At 38.3% G+C, this 24152-nt stretch overlaps 1 protein-coding gene across 4 annotated transcripts in view; it reads right to left on the reverse strand.

Moving 5' to 3' along the window:
* Positions 1–24152, reverse strand: part of ITPR2 (inositol 1,4,5-trisphosphate receptor type 2) — a 224016-nt gene that overhangs the window by 155514 nt on the left and 44350 nt on the right. For 3 of the 4 annotated variants that reach the window (XM_088134865.1, XM_088134863.1, XM_088134866.1), the window contains exons 10-21: positions 16385–16429; positions 11908–12062; positions 10526–10625; positions 10270–10430; positions 8871–9012; positions 7698–7859; positions 5681–5853; positions 5313–5432; positions 5025–5210; positions 3688–3939; positions 1588–1732; positions 170–320 (exon numbers count right to left, since the gene is read on the reverse strand). In XM_088134865.1, the coding sequence (XP_087990991.1) occupies positions 170–320; positions 1588–1732; positions 3688–3939; positions 5025–5210; positions 5313–5432; positions 5681–5853; positions 7698–7859; positions 8871–9012; positions 10270–10430; positions 10526–10625; positions 11908–12062; positions 16385–16429 (1792 nt within the window). The remainder of the gene's footprint in view (positions 1–169; positions 321–1587; positions 1733–3687; positions 3940–5024; positions 5211–5312; positions 5433–5680; positions 5854–7697; positions 7860–8870; positions 9013–10269; positions 10431–10525; positions 10626–11907; positions 12063–16384; positions 16430–24152) is intronic. The other variant, XM_088134864.1, reaches the window with a different exon arrangement.

Genomic DNA, 24152 nt, shown 5'->3' on the forward strand with positions numbered 1-24152 from the left:
ATACCTATCATGATGGACCTTACATGCTTGTAACTGGACATGAGATTTCACCCATTATCATTATGTGGTATTTTTCCAGATCTGAAAGTATGAAAACGGATTGTAAAAGAGAGAGAGAGAAAATAATACATGATAAGTATTTTCTGTAGGTGCTATTTTTTCCCCTTACCTCCATCCTGAAATTTGCTTAATCTTTCAAAGTAGGATGACATAGGCACTTGTACAATATCGAGGATAGCCAATAGGGTTCTGGTCAGCCTGAGTAGTTCACTGAAACTATAAAAACCAAAGTATATGAGATTGCGAGCCAGGTGCACCACCTAAAAAAATGAAAACAAAGAAATATCAAAAGCAAGAAAGAGATCCCACACTAAGATTGTGATGAATGGACTGACATGGTTATGCTCAAGAATTAATCCAGAGTAATGTGCTTACGGGCCACCTGGATTGAAAAATTAATTCAAACTATGGATTTTACACAGCAGAAACTGGGCCCCTATGTCCTGTTCTGCAATGATGTTACCATTGCTGCATACAAGCCATCAGTCTTCTATATCTGTCTCAGCTTCTCCAAGATTACTTCCTCCCTTTCACCACATATTGTAATTATGTACTGAGGAAAACAAATGAAAGCAGTTCTTTAAGGAATACCATACTATGTGAATTCTTAGGATCCCAGTACCCAGAGATCAGTGGAGGTTGGAAGTCTTCTCTACTACACTCCATCCCTACAGGCTGGTCTTCTAGGAATGTCATAGCAGGATTCATTTCCGATCAAGAACTGTGGGTGGCAACCAGCACAGCTCCTGTAGTAGAGGTGTAACATGGGCAAACTATACCAAGCCCTCAGGCTGCTATGTTGTGGACCAGCTGCAGCTTCCAAACAATCTGGGCAGCCTCGTGTAATGCAAATTGCAACAGTCTGAATTCAATATAACAAAGGCATTGAATGATCATCAGCAAAGCCTTCTGGTCCTGAAATGGCCGCAACTGGCACAAAAATTTAAGGTTGCAAAGGCCTTCTTGGCCATGGTTTCTATCTTCCATCAAGAAGACCCCCAAACTCTGGACTTTATTGCACAAGGATGCCATCCAGAACCACAGGTGACCCAACAGCTACTCAACCTCATCAAGTCAGAACCTCAACTACATCTCCTGCCCAGCCTCCCAACTTTCTAGAGGGCTGCAGGAGACTGCAATTATATTACAGGAAGGGTGAGGTAGAACCTTTTTGGCTTGATTTTGGACTTTTGAGTTCCCACCCTAAATATCAAACATTCCTCACAGTCGTGTTGTCCATTTTCAGCATTAAAAGAGCCAAATCTGTGTTTTATAATTTTTGGTTGGGACGGCCAGATATTGAAGGTTTTAAGCATAGACATGAAAGTGGCTTGTCCTCCCCCAGCTTGTCCTCCTTCCATTTTTCTCAAATTTTGCCCCCCAATTTTTTTTTTCTACGATGGTCCTAAATCATCCATTTTTATGCTGAATTCCAGCAGTGCAATCTAGGGAGTACTGCAGTGTTACATGGAGACCTACAGGCTATGAATTGCTCCTGCCCCCAGATTACTGTAACAAAAATGTAACCTCAAATGTAAGCTTGTTCTTCTCTTTGTCTCCAAAAGGAAAAGGCTGATTTACAACTTCTTTCAAGTAATCTTCTACAAATTCCATTGTGAAAGCAAATTTCCTCTTCATGTCATTTCGTGATGAATCTGTGAAGGAGTCATACCTACAAAGAAAGAGCATGTTATGGTGGGAAGTAGAACACATTTGACAAATTATTTTCAGTGCAAAGCGAGGGCAGATGTTAGATGCAAGAAAAATTGCTCAAGTGTGCCATGGATTTGTCAGAAATCTCATCGAAAGCCAGAGCATGATTGCATCAGAAGATACAGTTTAGACCACACCATAAATCATTGTTATTTTTGGGTTTAACATATTGTAGTTTCACCATATTGCTCTGAATTAATGTACTTATTTATGCTAAAAAGAGGAATGATATAAAATAAAAGATGAAGCAGGAATATACGTCCTTTTGCATGGAATAAACCTAACAGTCCTAAAATCAGAAGCCTATTAAATATGTAAAGCGTACCTAAGATATCAGAAAAAGCTTCTGTCTGCTCAAAACTGAAATGTGCATGACAAAGGCTGTGACTGAATCAGGATAAATGCCTTGAACATCAGGAAGGTCATTTTTTTTTAAGTTTCTCATTTTTCAAACTTATGTTTTCAAAGGTTTGCACAATAATTTATACATGCTTTATATGTATGCTATGTGTAATTTTGCCTGATAGACACATTTTAGCAACTTTTTACCACAGAAGCCAATTAAACAAAGAACATTTATTTATTTAAACTTGCATTTATTCAACTTTTATATTGTCGGACTACTCGGACACCTGGCAGTTAACAATGAGATATATATAAGGCAAAGCATCTGTGATAAATACAAAGCATCCATGAAAAAGAGAAATAAAACATCCACAGTAAATATAAACAAGGAAAATAAATCCTTAATATCTGGAAAACCTAAAAATCAAGCAACAATCTATGGTCCAAGATGGCACCTATTAAATTATAGTGTTGTTTTAGTATAATCTTAAGCCTGAGTCCAACATATTTAAATGATTCCGAGAAAACTAATAATTGCATTTAATGATTCTGAAGAAAAAAAAGTCTTATCACTAGTTATGAATTTTCATCATACAAAAGTACTGGAACTCATTCAGAGCTCTAAAATAGGATCTGATCAAATTGTCCAAAATCGAAAGATAAAATGACATCACGGGAACATAAAAAGAACACTGGTGGACCAAGCCTAGGATTCCCCTCATCTGTCATTTTATTTCCAAACATATCCAAAAGATGTCTCTCCACACTCACAAGCCTAACACAAACACAAACGCCTTCTCCAGTTTGCGCCTAATCTGTCTCTAAACACAGACAGTCCATTACTGAACATACGTAAACATAGTGGAGAAATGTATTCTGCATGAATCCATCCAGCCCTCTTGGAAAGACATGTAAGACTACAACTGTGTGCAGAAGAAGACAAACAAATAAACAGAAATTTCAAAACTTCTGCCTTGAAAGAAATGTCTAGAATGTTTGGTACTTTTAGCTTGGAAAAAAAATAGCAATTGGAGTGTGGATACAATTGAGGTTTATAAATTCATGCAAGGCATGGACAAAGTAGACGGAATGTTTTAATCCCTCTCTCCAAACACGAAGCTGACTGGAAGGAACAAACAAAAAAAGGAATTCTTCACAGAGGGCATAATTGACTTGTAGAATTCATTAATATAAAATGTGGTGATGGCCACTAACTTGGATAGCTTTAAAAGAGGATCGGATAAATTCATGGCGGCCAGGTCTTTCAAGGGCTATGAGTATTTTGAGATTCAATGGCATCTCCAGGTTGGGGTAGCAGGCCTCTAAATACCACTTGCAGGGGATCAACAGTGGGGGAGGGATCTGTTACTATCTCCTGGTTATGCGCATCCTAGATGCATCTGGTTAGCCACTATGAGAATAAAAATGCTGGTGAACAATAGATTTTGGCCTGATCCAGCAGCACTCTTCTTATGTCCTTATGTATCATATGAAGAAGTTAGATGTTTGATTTGCTCAGCGCATACTATAATCGATTGATCTGTCTGCTGTTTTCAGAGAGGAACTTACTCATAGATAGTGATCTTGGTAGGAATTTCAGTCCACAGTCTGGCATACTTCACAGGAACCACTGTCTCCTGAGGATCTCTGTCTACGTGCATATGTAGCATTAGGCGACAGAAAGATGCTCGTAAGTCGTAAGGCAGACATTCATCTGACATGCAACGTAAGATCAAATCCACTGAAAGCTGGGTGGAAATCTGATTTATAGCCAAATACTGGCGGTCCAAACACATCCTTGCAAACAGGTTCAATTGATACCTTAAGATAATAAAAACAAAACTGTTATTTGCAGTCTGCCTTTGTTTCCCCAAAACACCATTGCTAAAGTCACAGCCTAAACTTCACATGAATATTGCACATTCTCAACAATCATTTCCTTCCTTTGCTGTGTACAATTGTTAAAACTATCATTTTGTTATAAAATAATACCCACAATATGTGATCTGTACACAATAATCCCTATAACAAATTCAAGGAATATTTTTAAATACTTTTGTTTAAGAATTTATAATGCAATCCTACCAAAGCTTACTGAGAAGTAAAACCCACTGTATTCAGCAGGGTTACTGTGGGAGTTGAGTACAAGTCTGCATGTAACTGCAGCCTTTATTTAATCAAATGAAACAAATTTAGTTGAAATGAGGAATGCAAAATATCTGCAGATCACACATTAAAGAGCTCAGATGTTTTCCCTCCCGGATGAAACCAAGTTTCCAGTTCCTGAAGATGGAATATGTTATTCATTTCTCATCCTTGTCCATCAGAACATCCAAAATGTGACTCCTTGTGATCTCCTGTCTAAATCCTGATCAGATCAAACATCATACCCCTTTAAAGAATTACTAAAACAATGGACATTCCCATAATGTTCGTTTGATCCCACCCATGGAATTATTAGACTTTTATTTTTATATTCATATCCCACTTCCTTTTACAAGGTTCTACCATGGTCTTTCATCACATGGAATAGTTAGACTCACAAACTAAGAGGCAATCAGCAATCCGCCAATTTTGTGCTGGGCTCAAAAGATCGCATTAAACAAAGTGCATCTTATAAATGCGGACTTGGCTGTTCCCTGCTTTGGTCAGACACTCTTTTTCCCTTAATTTTCCCTACGTGCTAATGGAGCTGTGCTGGAGGTGAACTTGGTTCACTTCATATTTTTCAAATAGGTAATTTTTTTTTTGAACACAGGCTTCGTAATTTGTGTACTGTTTACTTTGGCCTATCAAGGTGCTTTAATTTAATCCAGAATCCCTTGGATTGTCGGTAAAGCTAAAGAAGGTAGAGGAATTGCCTAAGGATAGCATAGAGCCTTGTTCCTCCTTTTAAGAAAAATTACCTGTAGTACGTAAGGACCTCCAAATCAGCTTTCGTGCCCTCCTTCGCTTCCTGAGCAAGATGTCTGATAGCCTTTCCATGAGGCTCCTTGTTACTGTCAATCCAGTACAACCAGACCTCTTCTTCTTCCATATCATCAGAAAGGGAAGAGCAATTCAAGGGGTTGTCCATTTGCATTGAAACCAGCCTTAAAACAACAGTTGACACTATCACTATCAATGGTTTGCATTGATAAATGGCTTAAGAGAAGCAAAGGGAAACCATTACAAGTAGATCTCAATAGGCTTACTTGGTCTGAATGAGAATGTCTGCGTTTCCTGGACTCAGCATGTATTTACAAATAAGTTCCTGAGTGACTGGAATTGCAGCTGTGTTAGAAACACACAGGTCTGATAGATAGTCCAAGAACCTTGACGGGGGGAGAATTAGCAAGAAAAGCGGATGCTTCAAAATGTGCAAATTTATAGAAATTTACAGAAACACAACTGCTATCAATTACATCCAACCCTGACATACTGATCGAGATAGACAGACAGACAGATAGATCTGTTAGTTTTATAAAACCAAGAGCTGCTCTTGATACTACAACAACTTTATAGTAAATGTTCACAAATAAAAAGACGATCAATGCCATGAATTACGTGAGATGCTTCAAACCTTGGCTCTCGATTCCTCCTGAGTAAACTCACAAATGTCTCTATTTCTTTAGCTGTGATATGTTTTTCCAGTAGCTTTCTGTTGTTGTGCAACAAAGCTGTGATAGTATCTTCTGCCAAGATATCATAGCCAATTTGAGACTGCATGATGCAGAAATTGGTAGCAATGTATTCCTGGAAGATAATCCCAGAACGATCTGTTAAAGAGCTTGAAAACAGGAAGGTTCCATATTGTATTGTCGAAGGCTTTCACGGCCAGAATACGATGGCTGGTGTGGGTCTTCTGGGCTGTGTGGCCGTGTTCTGGAAGTTTTGTTTCCTAACGTTTCGCCAGCACCTGTGACCGGCATCTTCCGAGTGCAGGAGCACAGACAGGAGCAGTTCTCTCTGTGCCCAGGGTGATGTGACCCTTTTGTCTCTATTGTCTCTATATAGATATTGTCTCTATAAATACCCACAAAAGGGTCACATCATCCTGGGCACAGAGAGAACTGCTCCTGCACTCTGAAGATGCCGGTCACAGATGCTGGCGAAACATTAGGAAACAAAACTTCCAGAACACGGCCACACAGCCCGGAAGACCCACACCAGCCAAGGTTCCATATTGTTCCCCCTTTGGTGAATCAGCAACACATGCACGATAGACCAGCAATTAAGAGAGCAACTTTTTAAATTGGGGGTACTAGAGGCATGTTCCCTATCACCTGATTTTATTTAGTGAATTATAGTATTTGCCATTCTTGTTTTTAAGGGCAGGCAATAATAGCAGTTACAAACAAACACACAAACAAATGATTTCAAATGAAATATCCAAACTAATTACCATTTTTCCACGCCTGGTTAATTCTGCCCACAATATTAGATGATTTATTCTTCCTTTACAATTGGATTCAACTTAGACATTGGCAAATCTTTAGGGAAAGACTGCTACAAAACTGTGAAATAACCATCAAGAACAATGTTCTATAACAACCTCTTCATATATCATATATTATCTTCATATATGTTATAAGAAAATTATCTTGACCTTAATGGCCAGGGTGGTATAAAGCTAGAGAGTATCTCATCTTTGACTATGTAGAGCCCAAACTACTAAAGAATATAAATGTCAAAACCTTTAATTATGATCAGACAAATATGAGTCAGGAGAGATCTTTTATGTTGTGTAGGAATAGAATAACAATTCCATCTCATCTATCCAGCATGTTTGATGAAGTTGCTTTTAGTTTTGAAATAATCTCCTTATTAAGTTTGTCCTAGGCTGACCCACTGTTTTCTATATGTTTAGAGCTTCATTCAGATACCAGAAGATCCTTTAACATTACCACTGCCAAGTGATTACTCTTGTAATAGCTCTGAGCTTTTCCCGGTATTCAGCAGAATGCAGATACCACGGATTGCTGATACCACTTGTAGGCCAACATATAAGGCAGATCAGAACAAAACAGAAGAGGGATTTCTGAGATAGGCATGACATCTGAGAGATAGCTCTCGGGAGGCTATATGGCTCCCAAGAGGCTTAGGACAAGTAACCAACAGAAAAATAATAAAAGTAATTAAAAATTAATCACCGCAATTAAAAATTATATGCATCAACAGAAGAGAGAGGGAGCAGTGAACAGACAGATAATGAGCCAATTCATCAGGAAAAGACTAATCAAGGCTTCAATCATATCTTAGGTGGCATGTTTTGGGAACTGTGTTGGCTCCATGTTGATCAGTTCCAAGTACATCTTGTTAACTATAATTAATCAAGTCACAGAGACAGTAGTTAGCTTTAAGCACTAGACTGCCTCACTACCGTGCTCAAAATATTTAAAATTGGTTGGAGATTATGGAGTTAATAACAATCTTCATCACAAAAAATAAAATTTTGGTTCCGTAACATCTAACACGGCATTTCATTCCAGCAAAAACATCATCCCATCAGGTTCTGTCAAATTCAAGCATGACAAGGAGTTCACGACTGACTGCGATACTTCATTACATATACTCACATGAAAAAGGAAAAGACCAACCTGGTTTTTTCTGTAGTCCTGTTGAGAATGACGGAGGATTCTGTAGCAAAGCCTAAGCATGTATTTGTATGGGGCGTATCTCTGGTCGCCCAAGTCTTCAAGTCTCAACATGGCTCCTTCTCCAGCTTTCTCTTTAAATGGAGTTTTCAATATTCCAAAAATCTGTGTCCAAACACATAGATAGACAAACACATACACACGAAATTATGGCAGCTGGTGAAAACAGATACAGGATCTTCTGGTAAGCATTCATAACCAAACTGGAAGGCAAATGTTCACCACTACTGAATACATACGATTCACTACATTGAACAATGTAAATAACAGGGAAATATTTTCCCCTTCAACAGATCACTTCATATTAAAAGGAAACACTGAAATGTTGTCAAACAAATATAAAGCAAATTCTAATATTGGATCATCTTTCAATCTATAAATTAGTCTGCTAATTTCTTTACAGTTCATCCCAGAAGATAAAGTGGAATTTCTCAATCTGGTGTCCTCCAGAGAAATTAGAAGTACAGACCTCAGATTTGTCGCCTAGCATTTCTATTATTCGTGCTACGTGGGTACTCCAGGAGTTTCAATCCCAATATCTTAAAGTCTCTTAGGATTGAAGCAATCTGGGCATTTCATGAATAAATAAATAAGCATCTTTGAAAAAAAGGCTAAAAAGGGTTTTCCAAGGTTAAAAAAGGCTAGAGTATGCATGTCCACATTACAGTATACCAGGAATATTCTGGGTGCATATTGTCCATATTTGTAACTCTTTATTGGGACTATTCACCCAACCTATCATTACCAATAGCCCTACTTACTAGCAATGGATAATGTTTGTGAGAAACACTGACCCAACTAGGAAACAGCCAGAGTGTAATTATAAATGAAAAGTCAACTGGGCCGGTGTAATATAATGATCTGTATCTTGCCTTCAACCATTCTAATTTATTCATAAAGAGATCTCTTCTGTTGCTAGTTTAATTTTCTCAAACAGCTTTCTCCCGTCCAGAGCCTCCTTGATATGCTGATACAACATTCAGAGTTTCTAGCTCCTGTCACAACAGGTTGTGAATTTTAAAAATGTCATTCCTTAATATTGTGAGCACCACCAAAGAAAGGATTATACTGCATCTCTCCTATTCATTTTAGAGAATGCATTTATCAGTAACATACCTGTTCCAATATATTTTGTTCCCTCATTAATTTCTGCCTCTCTCGATTGGGCTTAATAACCACCACATCCAAAACTTCTTGGCCATTGTTGTGCACATCAGCAACAAAGAAAATGAGATCTTCCAAAAGCTTAGTTACAAACCTAAGGTGAGTTTGAAACAAGGATAGGACACTGAACAATAATAAATAATATTCACTTCTATATAGGCTTAGCCTTCCTTGAATTAACCCATTCAAATTATGAGAATCCTTACCATAAATTATCATTACAGTTAACAAAAACATATGGACTCAAATCTGAAGCCCTTTTCATGTTTATTTTCAAAGCATAAAACCATTTCCAGCCATTCCTGCTCCTAAAAAAATCAAGTCTTTTGTGGCCGAGAGAAGGCATTTGAGATTAGACACATCTGTTTATGGATAATTAGAAATGTCCATGTTGTCTTCAACCCCACAAATTCAAGTGGAATCGCTTTGAATTGGTCATATGATTACTTAGACCATCATATTTCTGGTTCAGGCAGCCCTAAAAGCTACCTTTGGCTAAAATCACAAAAGTGAAAACTGAACTGTCTCTCTTGGAAGGGAAAAATACATGAACTTGGGAAGAAGTCTGACTCTTTCATAGGACACTTGTAAAAATTAGTTACATTTATTTATTTAATTTGTACGTCAGCCGTTCCACTGTGGAATGGCATCAAAAGCGGGCAAATAAGGTGTTGCAAGTGAACACCACCAGGGAAGTAAAAAAAAAAAAAAATCAAGAACGTGACTTCTTTCACCTCCTCCAACACCCCTGAAAATCTATCACTGCATGGACATGAGTTAGATCTGAACGAACACACTTTGAATTTAGGTTCCATTTACAGGATTGTTACATATTAAATAGCAGCAGTTGTATTTTAGTCATTCATAATTTGAATCATACCAGCTGACTTTTTTCCTACTATATAACTATTAGGATCGTGCATTCCAAGGCAGATATGTGTCTGGGGCAGGCAACGTCCTTAAATATAGCCCCTGTCTGGAACTCCTTCAAGCAGCTGCCCTCTGAACCATACAAATCTAGCAAGCGGTAATTTCTCTTGAGACAAATGCTGCTCCTTGTTTTCTTCTCAAGTCATTTGCCATCTCCTTCTTCTCAGATGTTTTCAACTTCCCAATCTAGTTTACAACGCTGGGATTCTCAGAAGACTAGAAACATCTAAATACTAATCAGCTCATTCTCTCCAACCCACACTTAGCTTCTGAACCCAAACTAAAGCTGGCCAGGGGTTGCCACCTACAGCAGTCACACAGGCCTGCTAAGATCTATTTCAAAAATTGCAATTATTGCCTTACAACACACTTACATTCTGTCAGGAAACACCAAATGAAAAAGGCAAGAAGGACAACTAACCTCCTTTCATTTTGAGTTACAGAGCCATTCTCCAAATTTTTTACTGTTGATGCTAAAACCTTGTTGGCATCATTAGCAAAATCCAAGTCTCTAACCTCAGACAGAGGAACAGACACAATTGCAAATGCTTCTTTGTCTTCTTTTGTCTGACAGGTTCCAATCTATGGGATTGAGAGAAAGAAGCAATAAATCAATCACGAGAATTGGAAAAGTCATTTATGTGGATAAGTTCGATGTAACAACACTTCCTCTTTACCTTTAACATTACAGGCCTTTCTTCATCTTTGTCTATTGGGATACTAGTGCTGGTCACCCAAGTGTTGGTGCAAAGATGTCTCAGCCGAACGTATGAATTCCTAAATAAAAACCAGGAAAAGAAGAAATAAACGTTAAACCATTGGAGCAGATAATACAGTTTTCCACCCACTCCAAAGGAATTGACAGAGATTGCTGGAAATTCATTACATTGTCTTCTGAGAGGAATAGTAGAGTACAGAAATTTAAAATTATACCCACAAAAAAAGTGTGCATCTGTACCAAGGAATACAAATATACATAATCAGAGTTACAACGGAATTAAATCCTCTCATCTATAAAAGAAGGATGCACAAGATGAGAGCATCTTTTGTTCCTCCAAAAATTGTTAGTGAATTATAATTTTTAAAAAGGTAAAGTCATCTTCAAGTTAAGCTCAACTCCTGGTGATGGCATAGAAATGTGCAGGCAGGTTTTTTTACCTACACAGAGTGGTTTTGTTGCTTTCTTCCAAGGTGATTGCTCTACTTCCCATCCTAGCCTACAGTGTTAGGGTCTCCTGTGATTAGAGTCCAAGGACTTTCAAGATGTGATCCTGCTTAGCTTTCCCAGATCTGGCTAAAAAAGTCTTCTTCCAGTTGAGGCCAATTCCTGGTGACTCCACGGACATATCCATACATTTTTCTTGGTCACAAGAAGAAAATGGCTTGATTGCCTTCTTCTGGGGTGGCTTTTTGTCTTTCCGTTCCAGTCTATAGTTTTGGGACTTCCTTGGGGTCTCCCACCCAAACACTAACTAGATCCACCAAGGAGAAAACTATCAACTCTATTGTGAAGTACTTGTGTGCTGAATTAATTAATTTTAATTATATTAAAATTCAGTTATATTAAAATCAACGTTGTTTTGTCTAGTCAAATATGGATGATAAAAGAATGAAATTTAATTCATTCATAAAATGTTACCCAAACTGCATGTTCTGAGATGAGATGACTTTCCAATATACCAAGTGCAAGCAGAAATACCTTAAAACATCTACACTTTTCAGCTAGGTTTCACATTCCGAGAGTTATTTCTAGGAACCTAAGTGGCTTATTTCTCAGTTTTAGGGCTCCTTAATCCTTCAGGTTGGATTTGTAAATGAAAAGGTATCCGTTGTGCATGTTTGTGATGTGTATGCATCTTGTAGAACAGTTGCACCTCTCCAATCTACAATACTAAAGATGCATCCAGGAGTAACACAAAGCCTTGTGACCAGCACAAGTTGACTTCTTTGCTTCTTGATTTTCAGGCAGAATCTCTGTTTGGAAGAACATGAGACAGAGAGATAGACAGGTAGAGTGCTGGAAACACACCCACACAACATTTTATATATAAAACAATACCTTGGAACCAGGCAGTCAGCCCGTTGAAGAGTGGTAGCATCCAGTTCAAAAAGAGACGCAATGTCATTTCCATGAGGAACAGACACCAACGTGTACATAATCTTCTCTCCTGCCTGCCGTTTCTTCTTTGAAGTTAAAAGTTCATTGTCTTTCTGCTGATATGGAACAAGGATTACTTGTTTATCTAGGATCCTATTGTTAAGTCTCACTATAATGTTTTGAGTAGGATTTGACAGTGGAATGTTTACTTTCTTCCTGGCATGCACTTCAGAAGCTTATTGTTTTAGTCCTTCAAGGGTACTGGATTTCAGGCTGCCTTTCCCACCCAAATAGGAGCACTGTCCCATGAAAGACCCATTCCTACACCATGTGTTGCTCCAAGCCTCCTACATGTCCAGCAGAGCCCTTCATTCTTCCTAAATACAACTGCATGAGAAAGCAAAGAACAAAAGCAAAAAATAGACAGGAGGCAAGACATGTTGAAGCAGAACATATTTCTACCCATCATTAGCAGGGCACTTTATATGGCATATGGGCTTTATTCATAGCAGGCCAGGGATGGACATTCTAATGAGCTGCAACCATCAAGCCCCACTCAGCTGGAAGACCAAGAAAGCAAGAACTACGTAGATTTCAGAAAATTCTCTTTAATGCTCCTCTGGAGTAAATATAGAATCTTGGAAGCTGTCAGAGGAATTTCCCAGCCTCATTTAGAGTGAGTTAATGAAGGTGGGGTCTCTTTAAATGATTCAAAATGCTTTTTCCAAGATTTCTCACCACCCGTTGCCATTTATGAGATAACCTGTCATCTGATTTGCCTGTTGCTTTCTCTTCTATTCTTTCCCAGCCTCTCCATAATCTACCACAACTACCAGGAAGTGTCTATCAAAGCAGCATGGAAGAAATGCAAGTTCTGTAATCGGGACAGAAAATATAGGTGCTAAGTCAATATTGTGACCAGTGGACAATGACAGAAACATCTGGTAATGCACTGCGTTTGCAGAGAGTAAGTTTGAAAACTCCTCCAATTAAAAAAAGAAAGACAATGAAATGCATATAGAAATGTAGCCATATTAGAAGAAAAAAGTATAAAGTATCCTTCTCCCAATTTATTTATTTTCTCTTGCACGTTATTAAAAAATGTATTCTTTTGCCATCAAAAATCTCCATCGCTACAGCTTCCATGATTTCTGCATGTGGTAGAACGCTACAGTGGATCACATTGTTTCATAATCCTCCTCTTAAAATGTGAGCCAGAAATTATGCTCAAGAGCAGTGTTTCTCAATCTTAGCAACTTTAAGATGAGTGGAGTTGAACTCCCAGAATTCCCCAGCCCCCATGCTGGCTGGGGAGTTCTGGGAGTTGAAGTCCACTCATCTTAAAGTTGCTAAGGTTGAGAAACACTGCTCTAGAAGCATGATATAACTACAGCCACTGATTTGTTTTTTAATCTTATGGAATATATTATGCTATACTGCACACTGTAGCTGAAATTAAATTTAACTTCTTCCAAAGTTCCAGAAACATCTGTTAAACGAAGTGCAATTTAGAGCCTCCATGTTAAAACTCTTCCAGCAGGTGCTTCGCAACCTGGAAGCTGCATACTGTGATAAGGGGCCTCTGGAGGCCAGCAGATTAGAATAATTCTTGCTCTCGTATTTCTTTTCCATTTGCAAGCAGAGCAAATTAATGGTCCGCCTTGCTCCTGAATGTTACCGGAGCTTGGCAGACAGAGCACTGCTAGGCTCTCTCTCAATACCTTTCCAACACTGACTCATTTGTGAGTCATCATATTTTGGGTGAGTCATTGTATATTGAGCAGAAACAGCATGTTGCAAAGGGGATTGAGAGAAGACAAGAGAAGAGAAGAACATGATGTAAGAAGCTATTTAGATCCTTCTGAATTGATTCTGACCTGAGTGGAACAACCAAATAAGGAGCAATTGTAATAAAGCTCTCAGTGTCCAGATGGTACATGAGTTGGTTTTATGCCCCCTCAACAGCACGCATATGTCTTCATAGTACATGCCGTCAATTGAAAACACCAAGGACGTTTTCTTATTCATCTTTGCTTCTTTTATTTTTGCAACCAAGCCGGTTCCTACTGAATTTGGGTTAAAAGACAAAAAACAGCACTCCTTGACACAAACTGAACTGTTACTTAAGGAAGTGCCTTTGCCCAACAACCTCTTCCTGAAAGATGCTTGGAAGATGGATCTATACTATCTTTAGTGTCTCAGTGGCTAGATCTCAAGCCTGACTGCAATTCTGAGATGCCATGTAATACCTGAGGATGTTGCACTGATGCATTTCCACCCAAGCTTTCATACCCACTGCTCTCCTGAAATGCTAAGACTTGGACATTTTCCAGCCAGGAGATGCAAGCTGGCAAAGGCCTATTTCCCTGCTCTTGAGATTAAACCAAATATTTACAAAATCACCCAGGAGTGATGGGGAAGCACCTGTGCTTGTTCCATTTATTTTTATTTATTTATTAAATTTGTATGCCGCCCATCTCTCCCAACGGGTGACTCTGGGCGGCTCACAGTTAAAACCAAAAACCTGTGAACAATTAAAAAATACCACATAGATCATTAAAATTAATTAATCCATTAAAAAGACAAACTGTAAAACAAACCCTATACCATAAATACTAAAAACATTCAAGATGATGGGGGGGGCAAAATCAATTACCCCACAAGCCACTTCCACTGATGCGAGCCCCCATCTGGCCCCCAGGCCTTCTGGCATAGCATTACTATGGTTTATGTCTGTATTCTGCCTACCAAAGTTATCTGCTACAAACGGTGGACTAAAATGCAATTGTTCCTACCATGTAATAAACACACAGAAAATTTGGACAAATTTGACCTAATCTTGAATATAACAGATCTTTTAAGAACAACTAAGACTGAACTCAGTGAAAAGAGTCTGGCCCAGAACAAGAACAATTTTAATCTCCATGGCTGTATTGTCGTTGGCTTATCAGCCTTGGCTTTTATGAGACCAACTCCTAAGATCCCCGTTTCAGACATCAACCAAAGTTAATCACTTCTGCTTTATTTATTTGTGCAAGTGAGAGGATCAAAGTAGGAGTAACCAGGCTACATATGCAGCAGCTGTAAGATGGTCAGTTAATTAACCCATTTTCTCTGCATAACAGGCTGAATTCTAGTTGGATCTAATAGGCAGGTTTCATAAAAAACGAACAAGGTTTTTAACTAACCAGTTAAAACTAACAAGATAAATAAGCTTACCATGTTGTGTGAATGCACCTAGTGGTCCTTTAGCTGACCTGGTTAAGCATGCTTTGTAAACCCAGCTGGCATGTGGTTTATTTAACAGAATAATCTAGGAATCCTGGTATATTATCTATGAACACAGGCACCATGGAAACAGAAGAGAATATATGTAGCCCAGGGTTGAACTGTGGTGTGCACTGAAGATGTTACCTAGAAGGGTAACGAAATGTCTGCAAGGAAGCAAACAAGGAACCCCAAGGACTACACACCGTGGAAATATTAATCTAGGAATATATAAGGCAGTCTTCCCTCAACAAACGCCTTCCACATATGCTAGATCACTCAACATGCTTGTTGAGACTTCTGGGTGTTGCAGTTCAACCTGTCTGGTTCTAGATTGGAGAAGGCAAGGTAATATTTATCAGTGCCTATATGGGAATCCGGGGGGTGGGGGCAGAATCTGCAAGGTGGAGAGCACAGTGTTGTGATCAAAGCCCCTCTCCTCTTGCGCATGTATGTGATACTGTCACATGTATAAATGGATGGGGCTTAATTGTAACACTGCACCTACCCCCTTGCAGATTTTGATGCATGGATTTGATGCATGGATTTTGATGCATGGATTCCCTGGATATCTGTGAATACAAATATAATTGAAAGCAACTCTGTGGAGTTTAAACTATAATAGTACAGAATAAGCAGCATAGACTGCAGCCTTGAATGTTGAAGAAAACTTGAAAATTTCCTGGGGCCTTCTAAGGAATGGGTTTCTATAAGGCCTCCTTTGTATTCAAAATTCCTTCCCTAAAGATACTCAACCAAGAAGTTAGAGCATTCATTTTTCATTTGGCTCATAGAACTGAATAATTTTTTATATTCTTTGGAGGGGTAAGATAGATATTGCCATTTTTTGCTATCAGTTGATTGGATGACTCTTGTCCAAAAAATATGCTATCGTGTTTTAAAGTAAATGAACAAATAAAAGAAAAGGTGGTGTTGAATTTGTAAACACAACTCCAGAGTCCATTGGAGTTGGGCGGCCAATACATTTACATACATACATACATACATACATACATACTAAACTTCTAGTTCTGTGACAGAAAATGTTGAGAGACCCACACACAGAGAAGTCCCACTTGTTTCTAATGCTTAAATATCAGAGCCTTCCCACTTAAAGATGATTGTAGAAGGAAATATTTTGCCACATTGTATTTAAAGTAGTTGGACTTACCGGAGTCTTTTCCCCATTGCAACCTTCTGGATAGTGTGGATTAAGCTGCAAAAGAATGTCTTTATTAGCATTTTCAGAAGTTGTTTTCAACAGTTGTATTAAAGAGTTACAGATTCAAAAGGTAGGGAAAATGTGCCAACCACAAGCAAACTTTTTCAGTTCTTTGTTTCTACTAATGCTCCTTCAGCCTACAAAAAGTTACACCTGAAGGTCAAGGAGCAACAGATAATAAGGTACAATGTGCTTCTGATCAGTAGGAACTGTAATAAACATTCAAAAATGCAAAGCCCTTCTCTTGAAGGTGTCAAGGCAGCAACATCCTTTACAAGGATTACAAAAGTGTTTCAATGATGCTCTCAGCTCACAGTCTTGTCTGGGCATGCATGTGGACAAAGACAGCTGAAGAAAGTCCTTCAAACAGCCATGTGGAGCTTCCCAAAAGATGCAGCTGCTTTAGTGTTTCAAGGAAGGGTGTTTCACTCACACTAACATGCTTTGTGAAGCACCTCTTTCATATGCTTCCCTCCACCCATGAACACTGCTGTGTCCTCAGCGTTCTGGTACAAAAGTGCCCAGGTTAATTTAGGATTATCATAAATGTATGTTCCCATGCACACACTTCCAGCCAGTTCATATATTACACTTGAGACAGATCCTTCTTTATAAAACTCTTTGGCTTCCACAAGTATCACAATAGCTGTATTCAGGCATTTTTAAAAATTATTATTAGATTTTTAAAATTAATTAATTATATTTTCACACCACCCAACTCCCAGCAATTCCAGGCAGTTATATTTATATATTCCTTTTATTTTGTACAACTCAAAGCAACATACATAATGATCCTGCCTCCTATTTTCCCCACAATAATCCTGTGATGTGAGTTGGGCTGAGAGAGGGTGACTGGTTCAGAGTCACTCTGTGGGCTTTCACACCAAAGGAAGGACTAGAATTTATGGTCACGTAAGTTTCTAGGGATGGGCTCCCATTTTTCTTAACAACACCCTGCATGTACCAAAGCAGACCTATTGCTCTTGAGATACACATTGTACCTTTTCAACATCTACCTCAACTTTACAGTGGTTTGTAAAGGTCCACTCTGAATGCATGTTAAATCAACCTGCATGAAGGGGCCCTGATGGCTTAAGGATGGTTCAGTTTCTTATGACAAAACTTGACGCGCCTCTTCTGGAATCATACACACCTCCACTTGTCATTCTATATAAATCACATTTTTCTTAAACTTAGTGTTCATTGCCTCATACCCTGATACTATTTTTCTCTCCATCAATATATATTTTGGCATCATGACCACAATTCTAACAAGGAGTAAGAAGGAAAAAGCAACTCTAACCTACAATTTTAATGGATTTTTCAAAGACTTCTACAATAGTTGACTTTAAATTCTTTGTTAAATAATTCTGGATTCAAGCAATATTATTCAACAATATTAACCTGATGAATAGCTGCAAAAACTGTAGTTTTATTTATTGACTGTTTAGCTTCATATCCTGCCTGTCCTCAGGGTGCCTAACACAGGAAGTGACACAGCACCCCTCTTTCTGTTTTTCCAACAACCCTGGATGATGGCTGAGAGGGAATATCTGATCTATCACCTATGGATTTCCATAGCTGAAAGAACACTTGAACTGAGGTCCCCTCTGTCCAACATGTTCACCACTAAACACTGCCATTCACTTGCCTGAAAGTGCAAGCCTTAATAATTAAGTCAAGGAATTCAAAATGTACAAAACTTAGTTTTGAGGATGTTCGTTTTTACATTTTTAAAAAACTGACTATTCCTTCAATTTACTGATATTATATAGAGTGGAACACGCAGATCTTTGTGCACAAAAACTCTAAAGCAACTTAGGAGAATGAATACAGCTCTTGAGACATCTAAAATTTAAAAGGCATCCATGGCTATTTATTCTGTGTATAGGGCAATAAATCATGTGGTTTCCTCGCCTACAGTTTGAAAGAGAGCTCTTGAGAAATTAATTTGTTTCATCCACTGCTGGTGTAAAAATGGGCTTAGTACTTCAGCTTCCTAGCAAACATCTACTTAATGTAATAGGAGAAAAGAAAACTGGGTTTGAAATTCCTACCTCTCTTTCTTGTCCCAGATGATTAGGACATTGGGAGTTGATTCTAGGTTTTCACACTCCTGCAGTCCTTCTATGGGAATTTTGTCTCCGTTTCACGTGATTATCTTTTCAACTCTGACATAAAGGGCTTGTAAAAATCCACAAAACAAAATAACAATACCACTATAGAAGAAGAACATTTGCAACTGCAAAAAAAGGATATTTCTGATAAGGGCACTTTGGTTTTTCTTCTAAAGCTAAAATGTTCTTGGATGGATTCATCCCATATCCTTTCTAGAAAAGCTTTCATACTTTGGCCAGTTTTTATTCATTCGATAATTTAACTCCTGGCTTAATAAGAGGAATCAATATAAAAACAGCACCAAGATTTGAATGGCAGAATTATATGGAAAAAATGTTTCCAACGCTTAGTTGCAATTGCTCGATACTCAATCAAAAAAGCCAAGGGTTGAAATTTTTTTCGAGCCTTTAATTTTCATTAGCTGGCTTTGTTCACTACCAACAGGACCCTTTCAACACCTGCAAAGAACTTAACACATAGTGTAATCAACTGTTTCACAGATACTAAAAGGATGCTGCTAAAATATTAAGCTTCCAAGGCATGGTAGTTATATCTGCTGGAATTTCTCCCATGCAGAAACCAAGTGGTACCACATGAAATTTCCAACTCAGCTCTCAGTTTCAATTCACACTCACCAAATTGCAAATGCTATAGTTCAGCTCAGCTCTACAGTCTCCCCAAAATGTCAAGAATTGCAGTGATATCACCCTTCAAATGGGTTTAAACTACAACTCCTATCACTACAGTGAACTGTGGTTTATGGGAGAAGCAAAACTCATCTGGAAGGTGCCATCAATGCTAATAAAGTGGTCTGAACAGTCTAAACCCTGGTTTGGCAGAACGTTTAACCATGATGATTTCTTTTCTTAAAACACCCATTTCTGAGGACTACATTGCATTGCCTTGGTAGAAGTTGGTATTTACCACCAGCTTTTATTCCTTGGAAATCAATTGTCCTGTTCTGACAACATACCTAATCCAAACTCATTTTACTTTTGATTTCAATGGGACTACTTTTACTGTAGGGTTTTATATTTTGTATATTGTTTTAAGCTGCCTTCAACACTTATCTAACCAAAGTGGTGGGACAAAAATGCAATATTAACATAAATGATGAAATGCCGGTAGTCCTGTGCAATCACACAAACAGAATCTAACTCACAATTTGGAAAATAATTCCAATTTGTTTGGAAATTATTCCAATCCTTGCCTGTTTCCAGTAGGAAGTATCCCATGAGCCTATGAACAAGGAGGATATTAGTGGCAAGAGTTCATTCCATCAGTAGCTTCTTTGCCATTTGCAAGGACATTGGGGATCAGACAGGTCAAGATGATGGCCAAGATTACTCAAAGCCCCACCCTTTTTACACACGTCACAGATAAGAGGAAAGGCTTTGAACACAAGCCATTTCTGCCATCTTGACTTTCTTGGCCTCCCCTGATGATTCAGGTTAATTGAATGGGCCAGTTGACTCCTGTTTGGTATTTCCTTGATCTACTTCATCATTATATCAGAATGGAAACAATCTTCCCAGGTTATTTCCCATTGGTCCTCAATGCCAAAAATCCCTGGTTATCTTCCTCCCACACCTTCATTGATATGATGACCACTTTTCAAATTTCATGTACAGATTTACATGCACTAAATTCATAAGATGATGGACAGATTATGGAAGAAACCGTCAACACCATTTACTCCTTAGCTGTTAGATTTATTTATCTTTTTATAAGATTCCTAGGGTGGTAAAGAAGAAACTAGTTTGTGATTGAGTTCAGAGTTCTCATTTCTACTGCCGTATAATGCCTGGTAGATGAAATGTTACCAGGTTTCTGTGTTAACTTTTAGTAAGGTTTGTTCTGTGCATATTTTTAATGTCAGCTTAAACTGAAAAGCCGTTCTGAATTAAAGATTATGAAATTAGACCCCAAATGAATAATTCTGCTACTTTTTCTCTCTTCTGTCTTTCACTCTCAGCCACGTATAAATACATAGATCTGTTCTACAGATGGTGTGCCAGGAACAAGATGAATTATGCAATGGGCATGCGCTGCCACCTGGTGGCATACTTTTCGATAGATAGATAGATAGATAGATAGATAGATAGATAGATAGATAGATAGATAGATAGATAGATAGATAGATATAGATTCAAGTTATTGTTGGGGGGAGGGACTTGCTTCAAAGAAAATTCATATGTGACCTAAGGTCTTCATTGATCAAACAAAACATGTCCAGCTATTCAAGAACTCCCCTGAAAATATTAGTGATCATGTGCTTCCAGAAAAGCAAATAAGAATACATGTAGGAATATCCTTCAACTGAGTACAGTCAATAAAATCACCATTCATTTTGGAGATACTTTTATCCTAATGATAAAAAAACTTGAGATAAACGTTTTGTCACGAGAATCCTACAGCTGCAAGGCTACCTGGCGTCCATGTTTTTGGCAAGGGCAGGAGACAATAGAGCATGCCTAAAAGGGCTTGTGATTATTTTATTTACTTACTGATTCAATGTACAGCCTGCTTTTCTGCTCAGAAAGAGCACACAAGGCCACTAACAAAGCTTATTAAAAACCAAATGCCAAAAGTTCAAAACATAAAATTAATATTCAGCTCCATTTGCAATTAAAAGCTTGGCAAAAGAAATGCATCTTTAGGGATGCTGCAAATACTCAGGAGGGAGAGGCAGATGCAGCTTTCCAGAGCTTGGGAACAATGAAGGAAAAGGTCCCTTTCCATGTGCCAGGCAAGTGCCTACCAAAAAGGCCCTCTGCTGCAGATCAACAGCCAGAAATTCACAACAGGAGAGGCTCAGATTTTTAGGTTCTAAGCCATTTAGAACTTTAGCACAATTTAACCCAACAGCTTAAATTGTCCTAGGAAAGCCACAGGTGTCATATGATGCCTGTACCATGTGCCACTTAGCAACTGAGCTGCTGCATTTTGCACCAATTTTGCACACTTGTCAAATGGACATCCATTCAGAACATATATTGTTGCAATCATCCAAAATGAGATCTAACCAAGCAGTGGAAAGATAACCTGGAAAGGTTTCCAGAGTCAACATTTTCGGTGGAAAATTGTCTGCTTCAGACTCTTTGGACAGTTTCAAAGTTGTATCATGCCTTATTGTGTTGTTGCCCGAGATGGTTTCCAACATTCCAATAAAAGTATTTTTTTCCCCCACACATCAAAGCTTTTAGTGCCTTTGACTGCATTGTTCCAAATGTCACATAATGGGCTGGATTTTTTCTCCGCATCAAATAACGGAGCCCAAATACTTCTGTAGACTATGGATACTGAGATCAATATGCTAACTGGAACCATACCAATTGACAGAGAAATGTTTTCCAATTCAACATTTCCAGAAAACATACAACTCAGCCAAGGCAAGGATCACCATTGCCAAATCCAGCCTGGAAGGATCTTAGCTGGTGCATACGATATAATTGCCTGATTGTCCATTTTTTTTCAAAGTCTGAACATGAGACTCATTTTATTATTTTAGGGAATGTTGTCGGCCTTCTCTTCTCCTCCCTTCCCCATCAATTCTTCCTATCCTTCCCAGCTGCTTCCACCCAAGCCCTATCTGTTTCTCGCAACAAGTCCTGAAGATTAATGGCCTACATTAGAGATAGGGTACAATTTTGCCATTTCCTTAGTCAGGAAGGCTTAGTTAGATGGCATGTTCGAAACTGAAAACAGACTGTTTTTCTTGGCAGGGAAAACTGTGTAACCAAGCAAACAAAACACTTCTCTACCTTTACACTCTACATCAAGGTTTTATTGAAAGGGAGAGGAGTTGTTATCCCAGGCTGAAAAGTTGGGTGCAGCAAATAAGACATTTCCTCAACTTAATCTCCAAACTCCAAATTCTCTCCAATAAAAATTCCAAAAGCACATCATGGCAACAGATTACATAAATGTTGTCCCCAGAGTGCCTTGTTCCACCGAGTGGTTTGCTCCATGTATTCCGCAAGTATCTTTATCAGAACAAAAGCAAACAACAGCTGTGTGTGACGTTATTGATAATCCACACAACCTAATACTTCATGTGTAAATCTGTAAATTAAGAGATAAGCGCTCCCTTTGCTTTTTTCAAATGATTTATTTAAGTTTTAGCTCCTGCATGGAAGGTACCTGCATTCTGATTTGTAGTATTTGGGACATCCAAATAAAGTTCTTAAATACTATGACCATGTAATTAGTTGAATTTGAAATTCTCCCAAGATCATAACTGATAACACGAAGGAGAAATGAGGACACATATTTGATATTCTTTCCCCTTTCCTTTTACTGATTGGGGTGTAGGTTAAAAAATAAGCAAAAGATTTTGCCAATGGCTGTGATGGGCACAAGGATTAACACATCTTTGCATTGCTCTCATTCAGAGAGACATCAACATGATACAGATTAAATTAAATTAAATTAAATTAAATTAAATTAACTATATTTGATTTCAGCAATATCATCATACAGGAAAATCTGATTTGTTTAGCTGTATCACAGTTTCATTCTTTCCAGCAAGAAGAAAATGTTGAACATTGCTGTGAAAAGCATGAGCAAAGGGAAAATTTAGTGACAGTATTTTCCTTCCCCCGAAAGTTCCTCATCTTCACCAACACCATTTCACTGCTCAGTTAGAAACATTTGGTATGGCTAGAGAAGCTCTTTACTGTTGACAAGACCCACATCTTGAAATTCAAACAAAAGAGATTCAAGCTGAAGACTAGGAGGAATTTCCTGACATTAAGCAGTGGAACATTCTGCCTACAACATCAATGGAGACTCTCTAACTGGAAGCTCCCAAACAGGGGTTGGATGACCAGCCTCTGTAGGTAGTTTACTAAATTCCTGAACAGGTTGAGTTACATGGCCCATAAGATCCTTTCCAACTCATATACCCTGGGATTCTCCTTACTTCTGTGGACGAATTGACAGACAAGCAGACATGCAAGGTGGACTCAAACACTATGTTCACTTCATGATTCATTAATTATATACTAAAGCATTGAATGAATATGATAGTTGATTTAATTTTGATCATTTTTTATCCCATTCTTCCTTCAAACAGTTCAGGATTACTTCCAAGGTTCATCTCTCTTGTGTTATCCTCATAGCAATCCTGCAAAGTAAAGTAGATTGAGATACTACGTCTGGCCCAAGATTACCTGATTGCTTTTCAGTGTTAACTGTGAATTTGAATGGGTCTTCCAAATCTGAGACTAAGATCTTAGAGATTGGGAAGAATTTGGGGCCATATGCTACAAAGAGGCACAGAGAAAGAAAAAATGTTCCCGTTATGAACAGTACCATTACAGCATTGCTGGCACGTTCAACTGTTGTGGTAGTCCACTGGCCTTCTTGGAAAAAGATCAACCTCGATGTGACAACAGCAACAATGTTTACTTAATCAGCTTTCCAAGAAGGGAACAATCTAATTTTAACATCAAGAGTGTACAACCACATTAGGCTCCCATAATCCATTTTTTCTTCTAATTATTTCCAGAGAGCTGGGCTGGAAGAAAAAGGTCTGAAGCAAAGGAGCTATGCGAGGAGAGTATGACAGAAGACCCAAGAAGAATATTGTAGTTCC

The sequence above is a fragment of the Python bivittatus genome, unplaced genomic scaffold (assembly GCF_059951505.1).
Source record: "Python bivittatus isolate LINGU-HERP-01145 unplaced genomic scaffold, Pbiv_v1 ctg000120_np1212, whole genome shotgun sequence".
NCBI classification, from domain to species: domain Eukaryota; kingdom Metazoa; phylum Chordata; class Lepidosauria; order Squamata; family Pythonidae; genus Python; species Python bivittatus.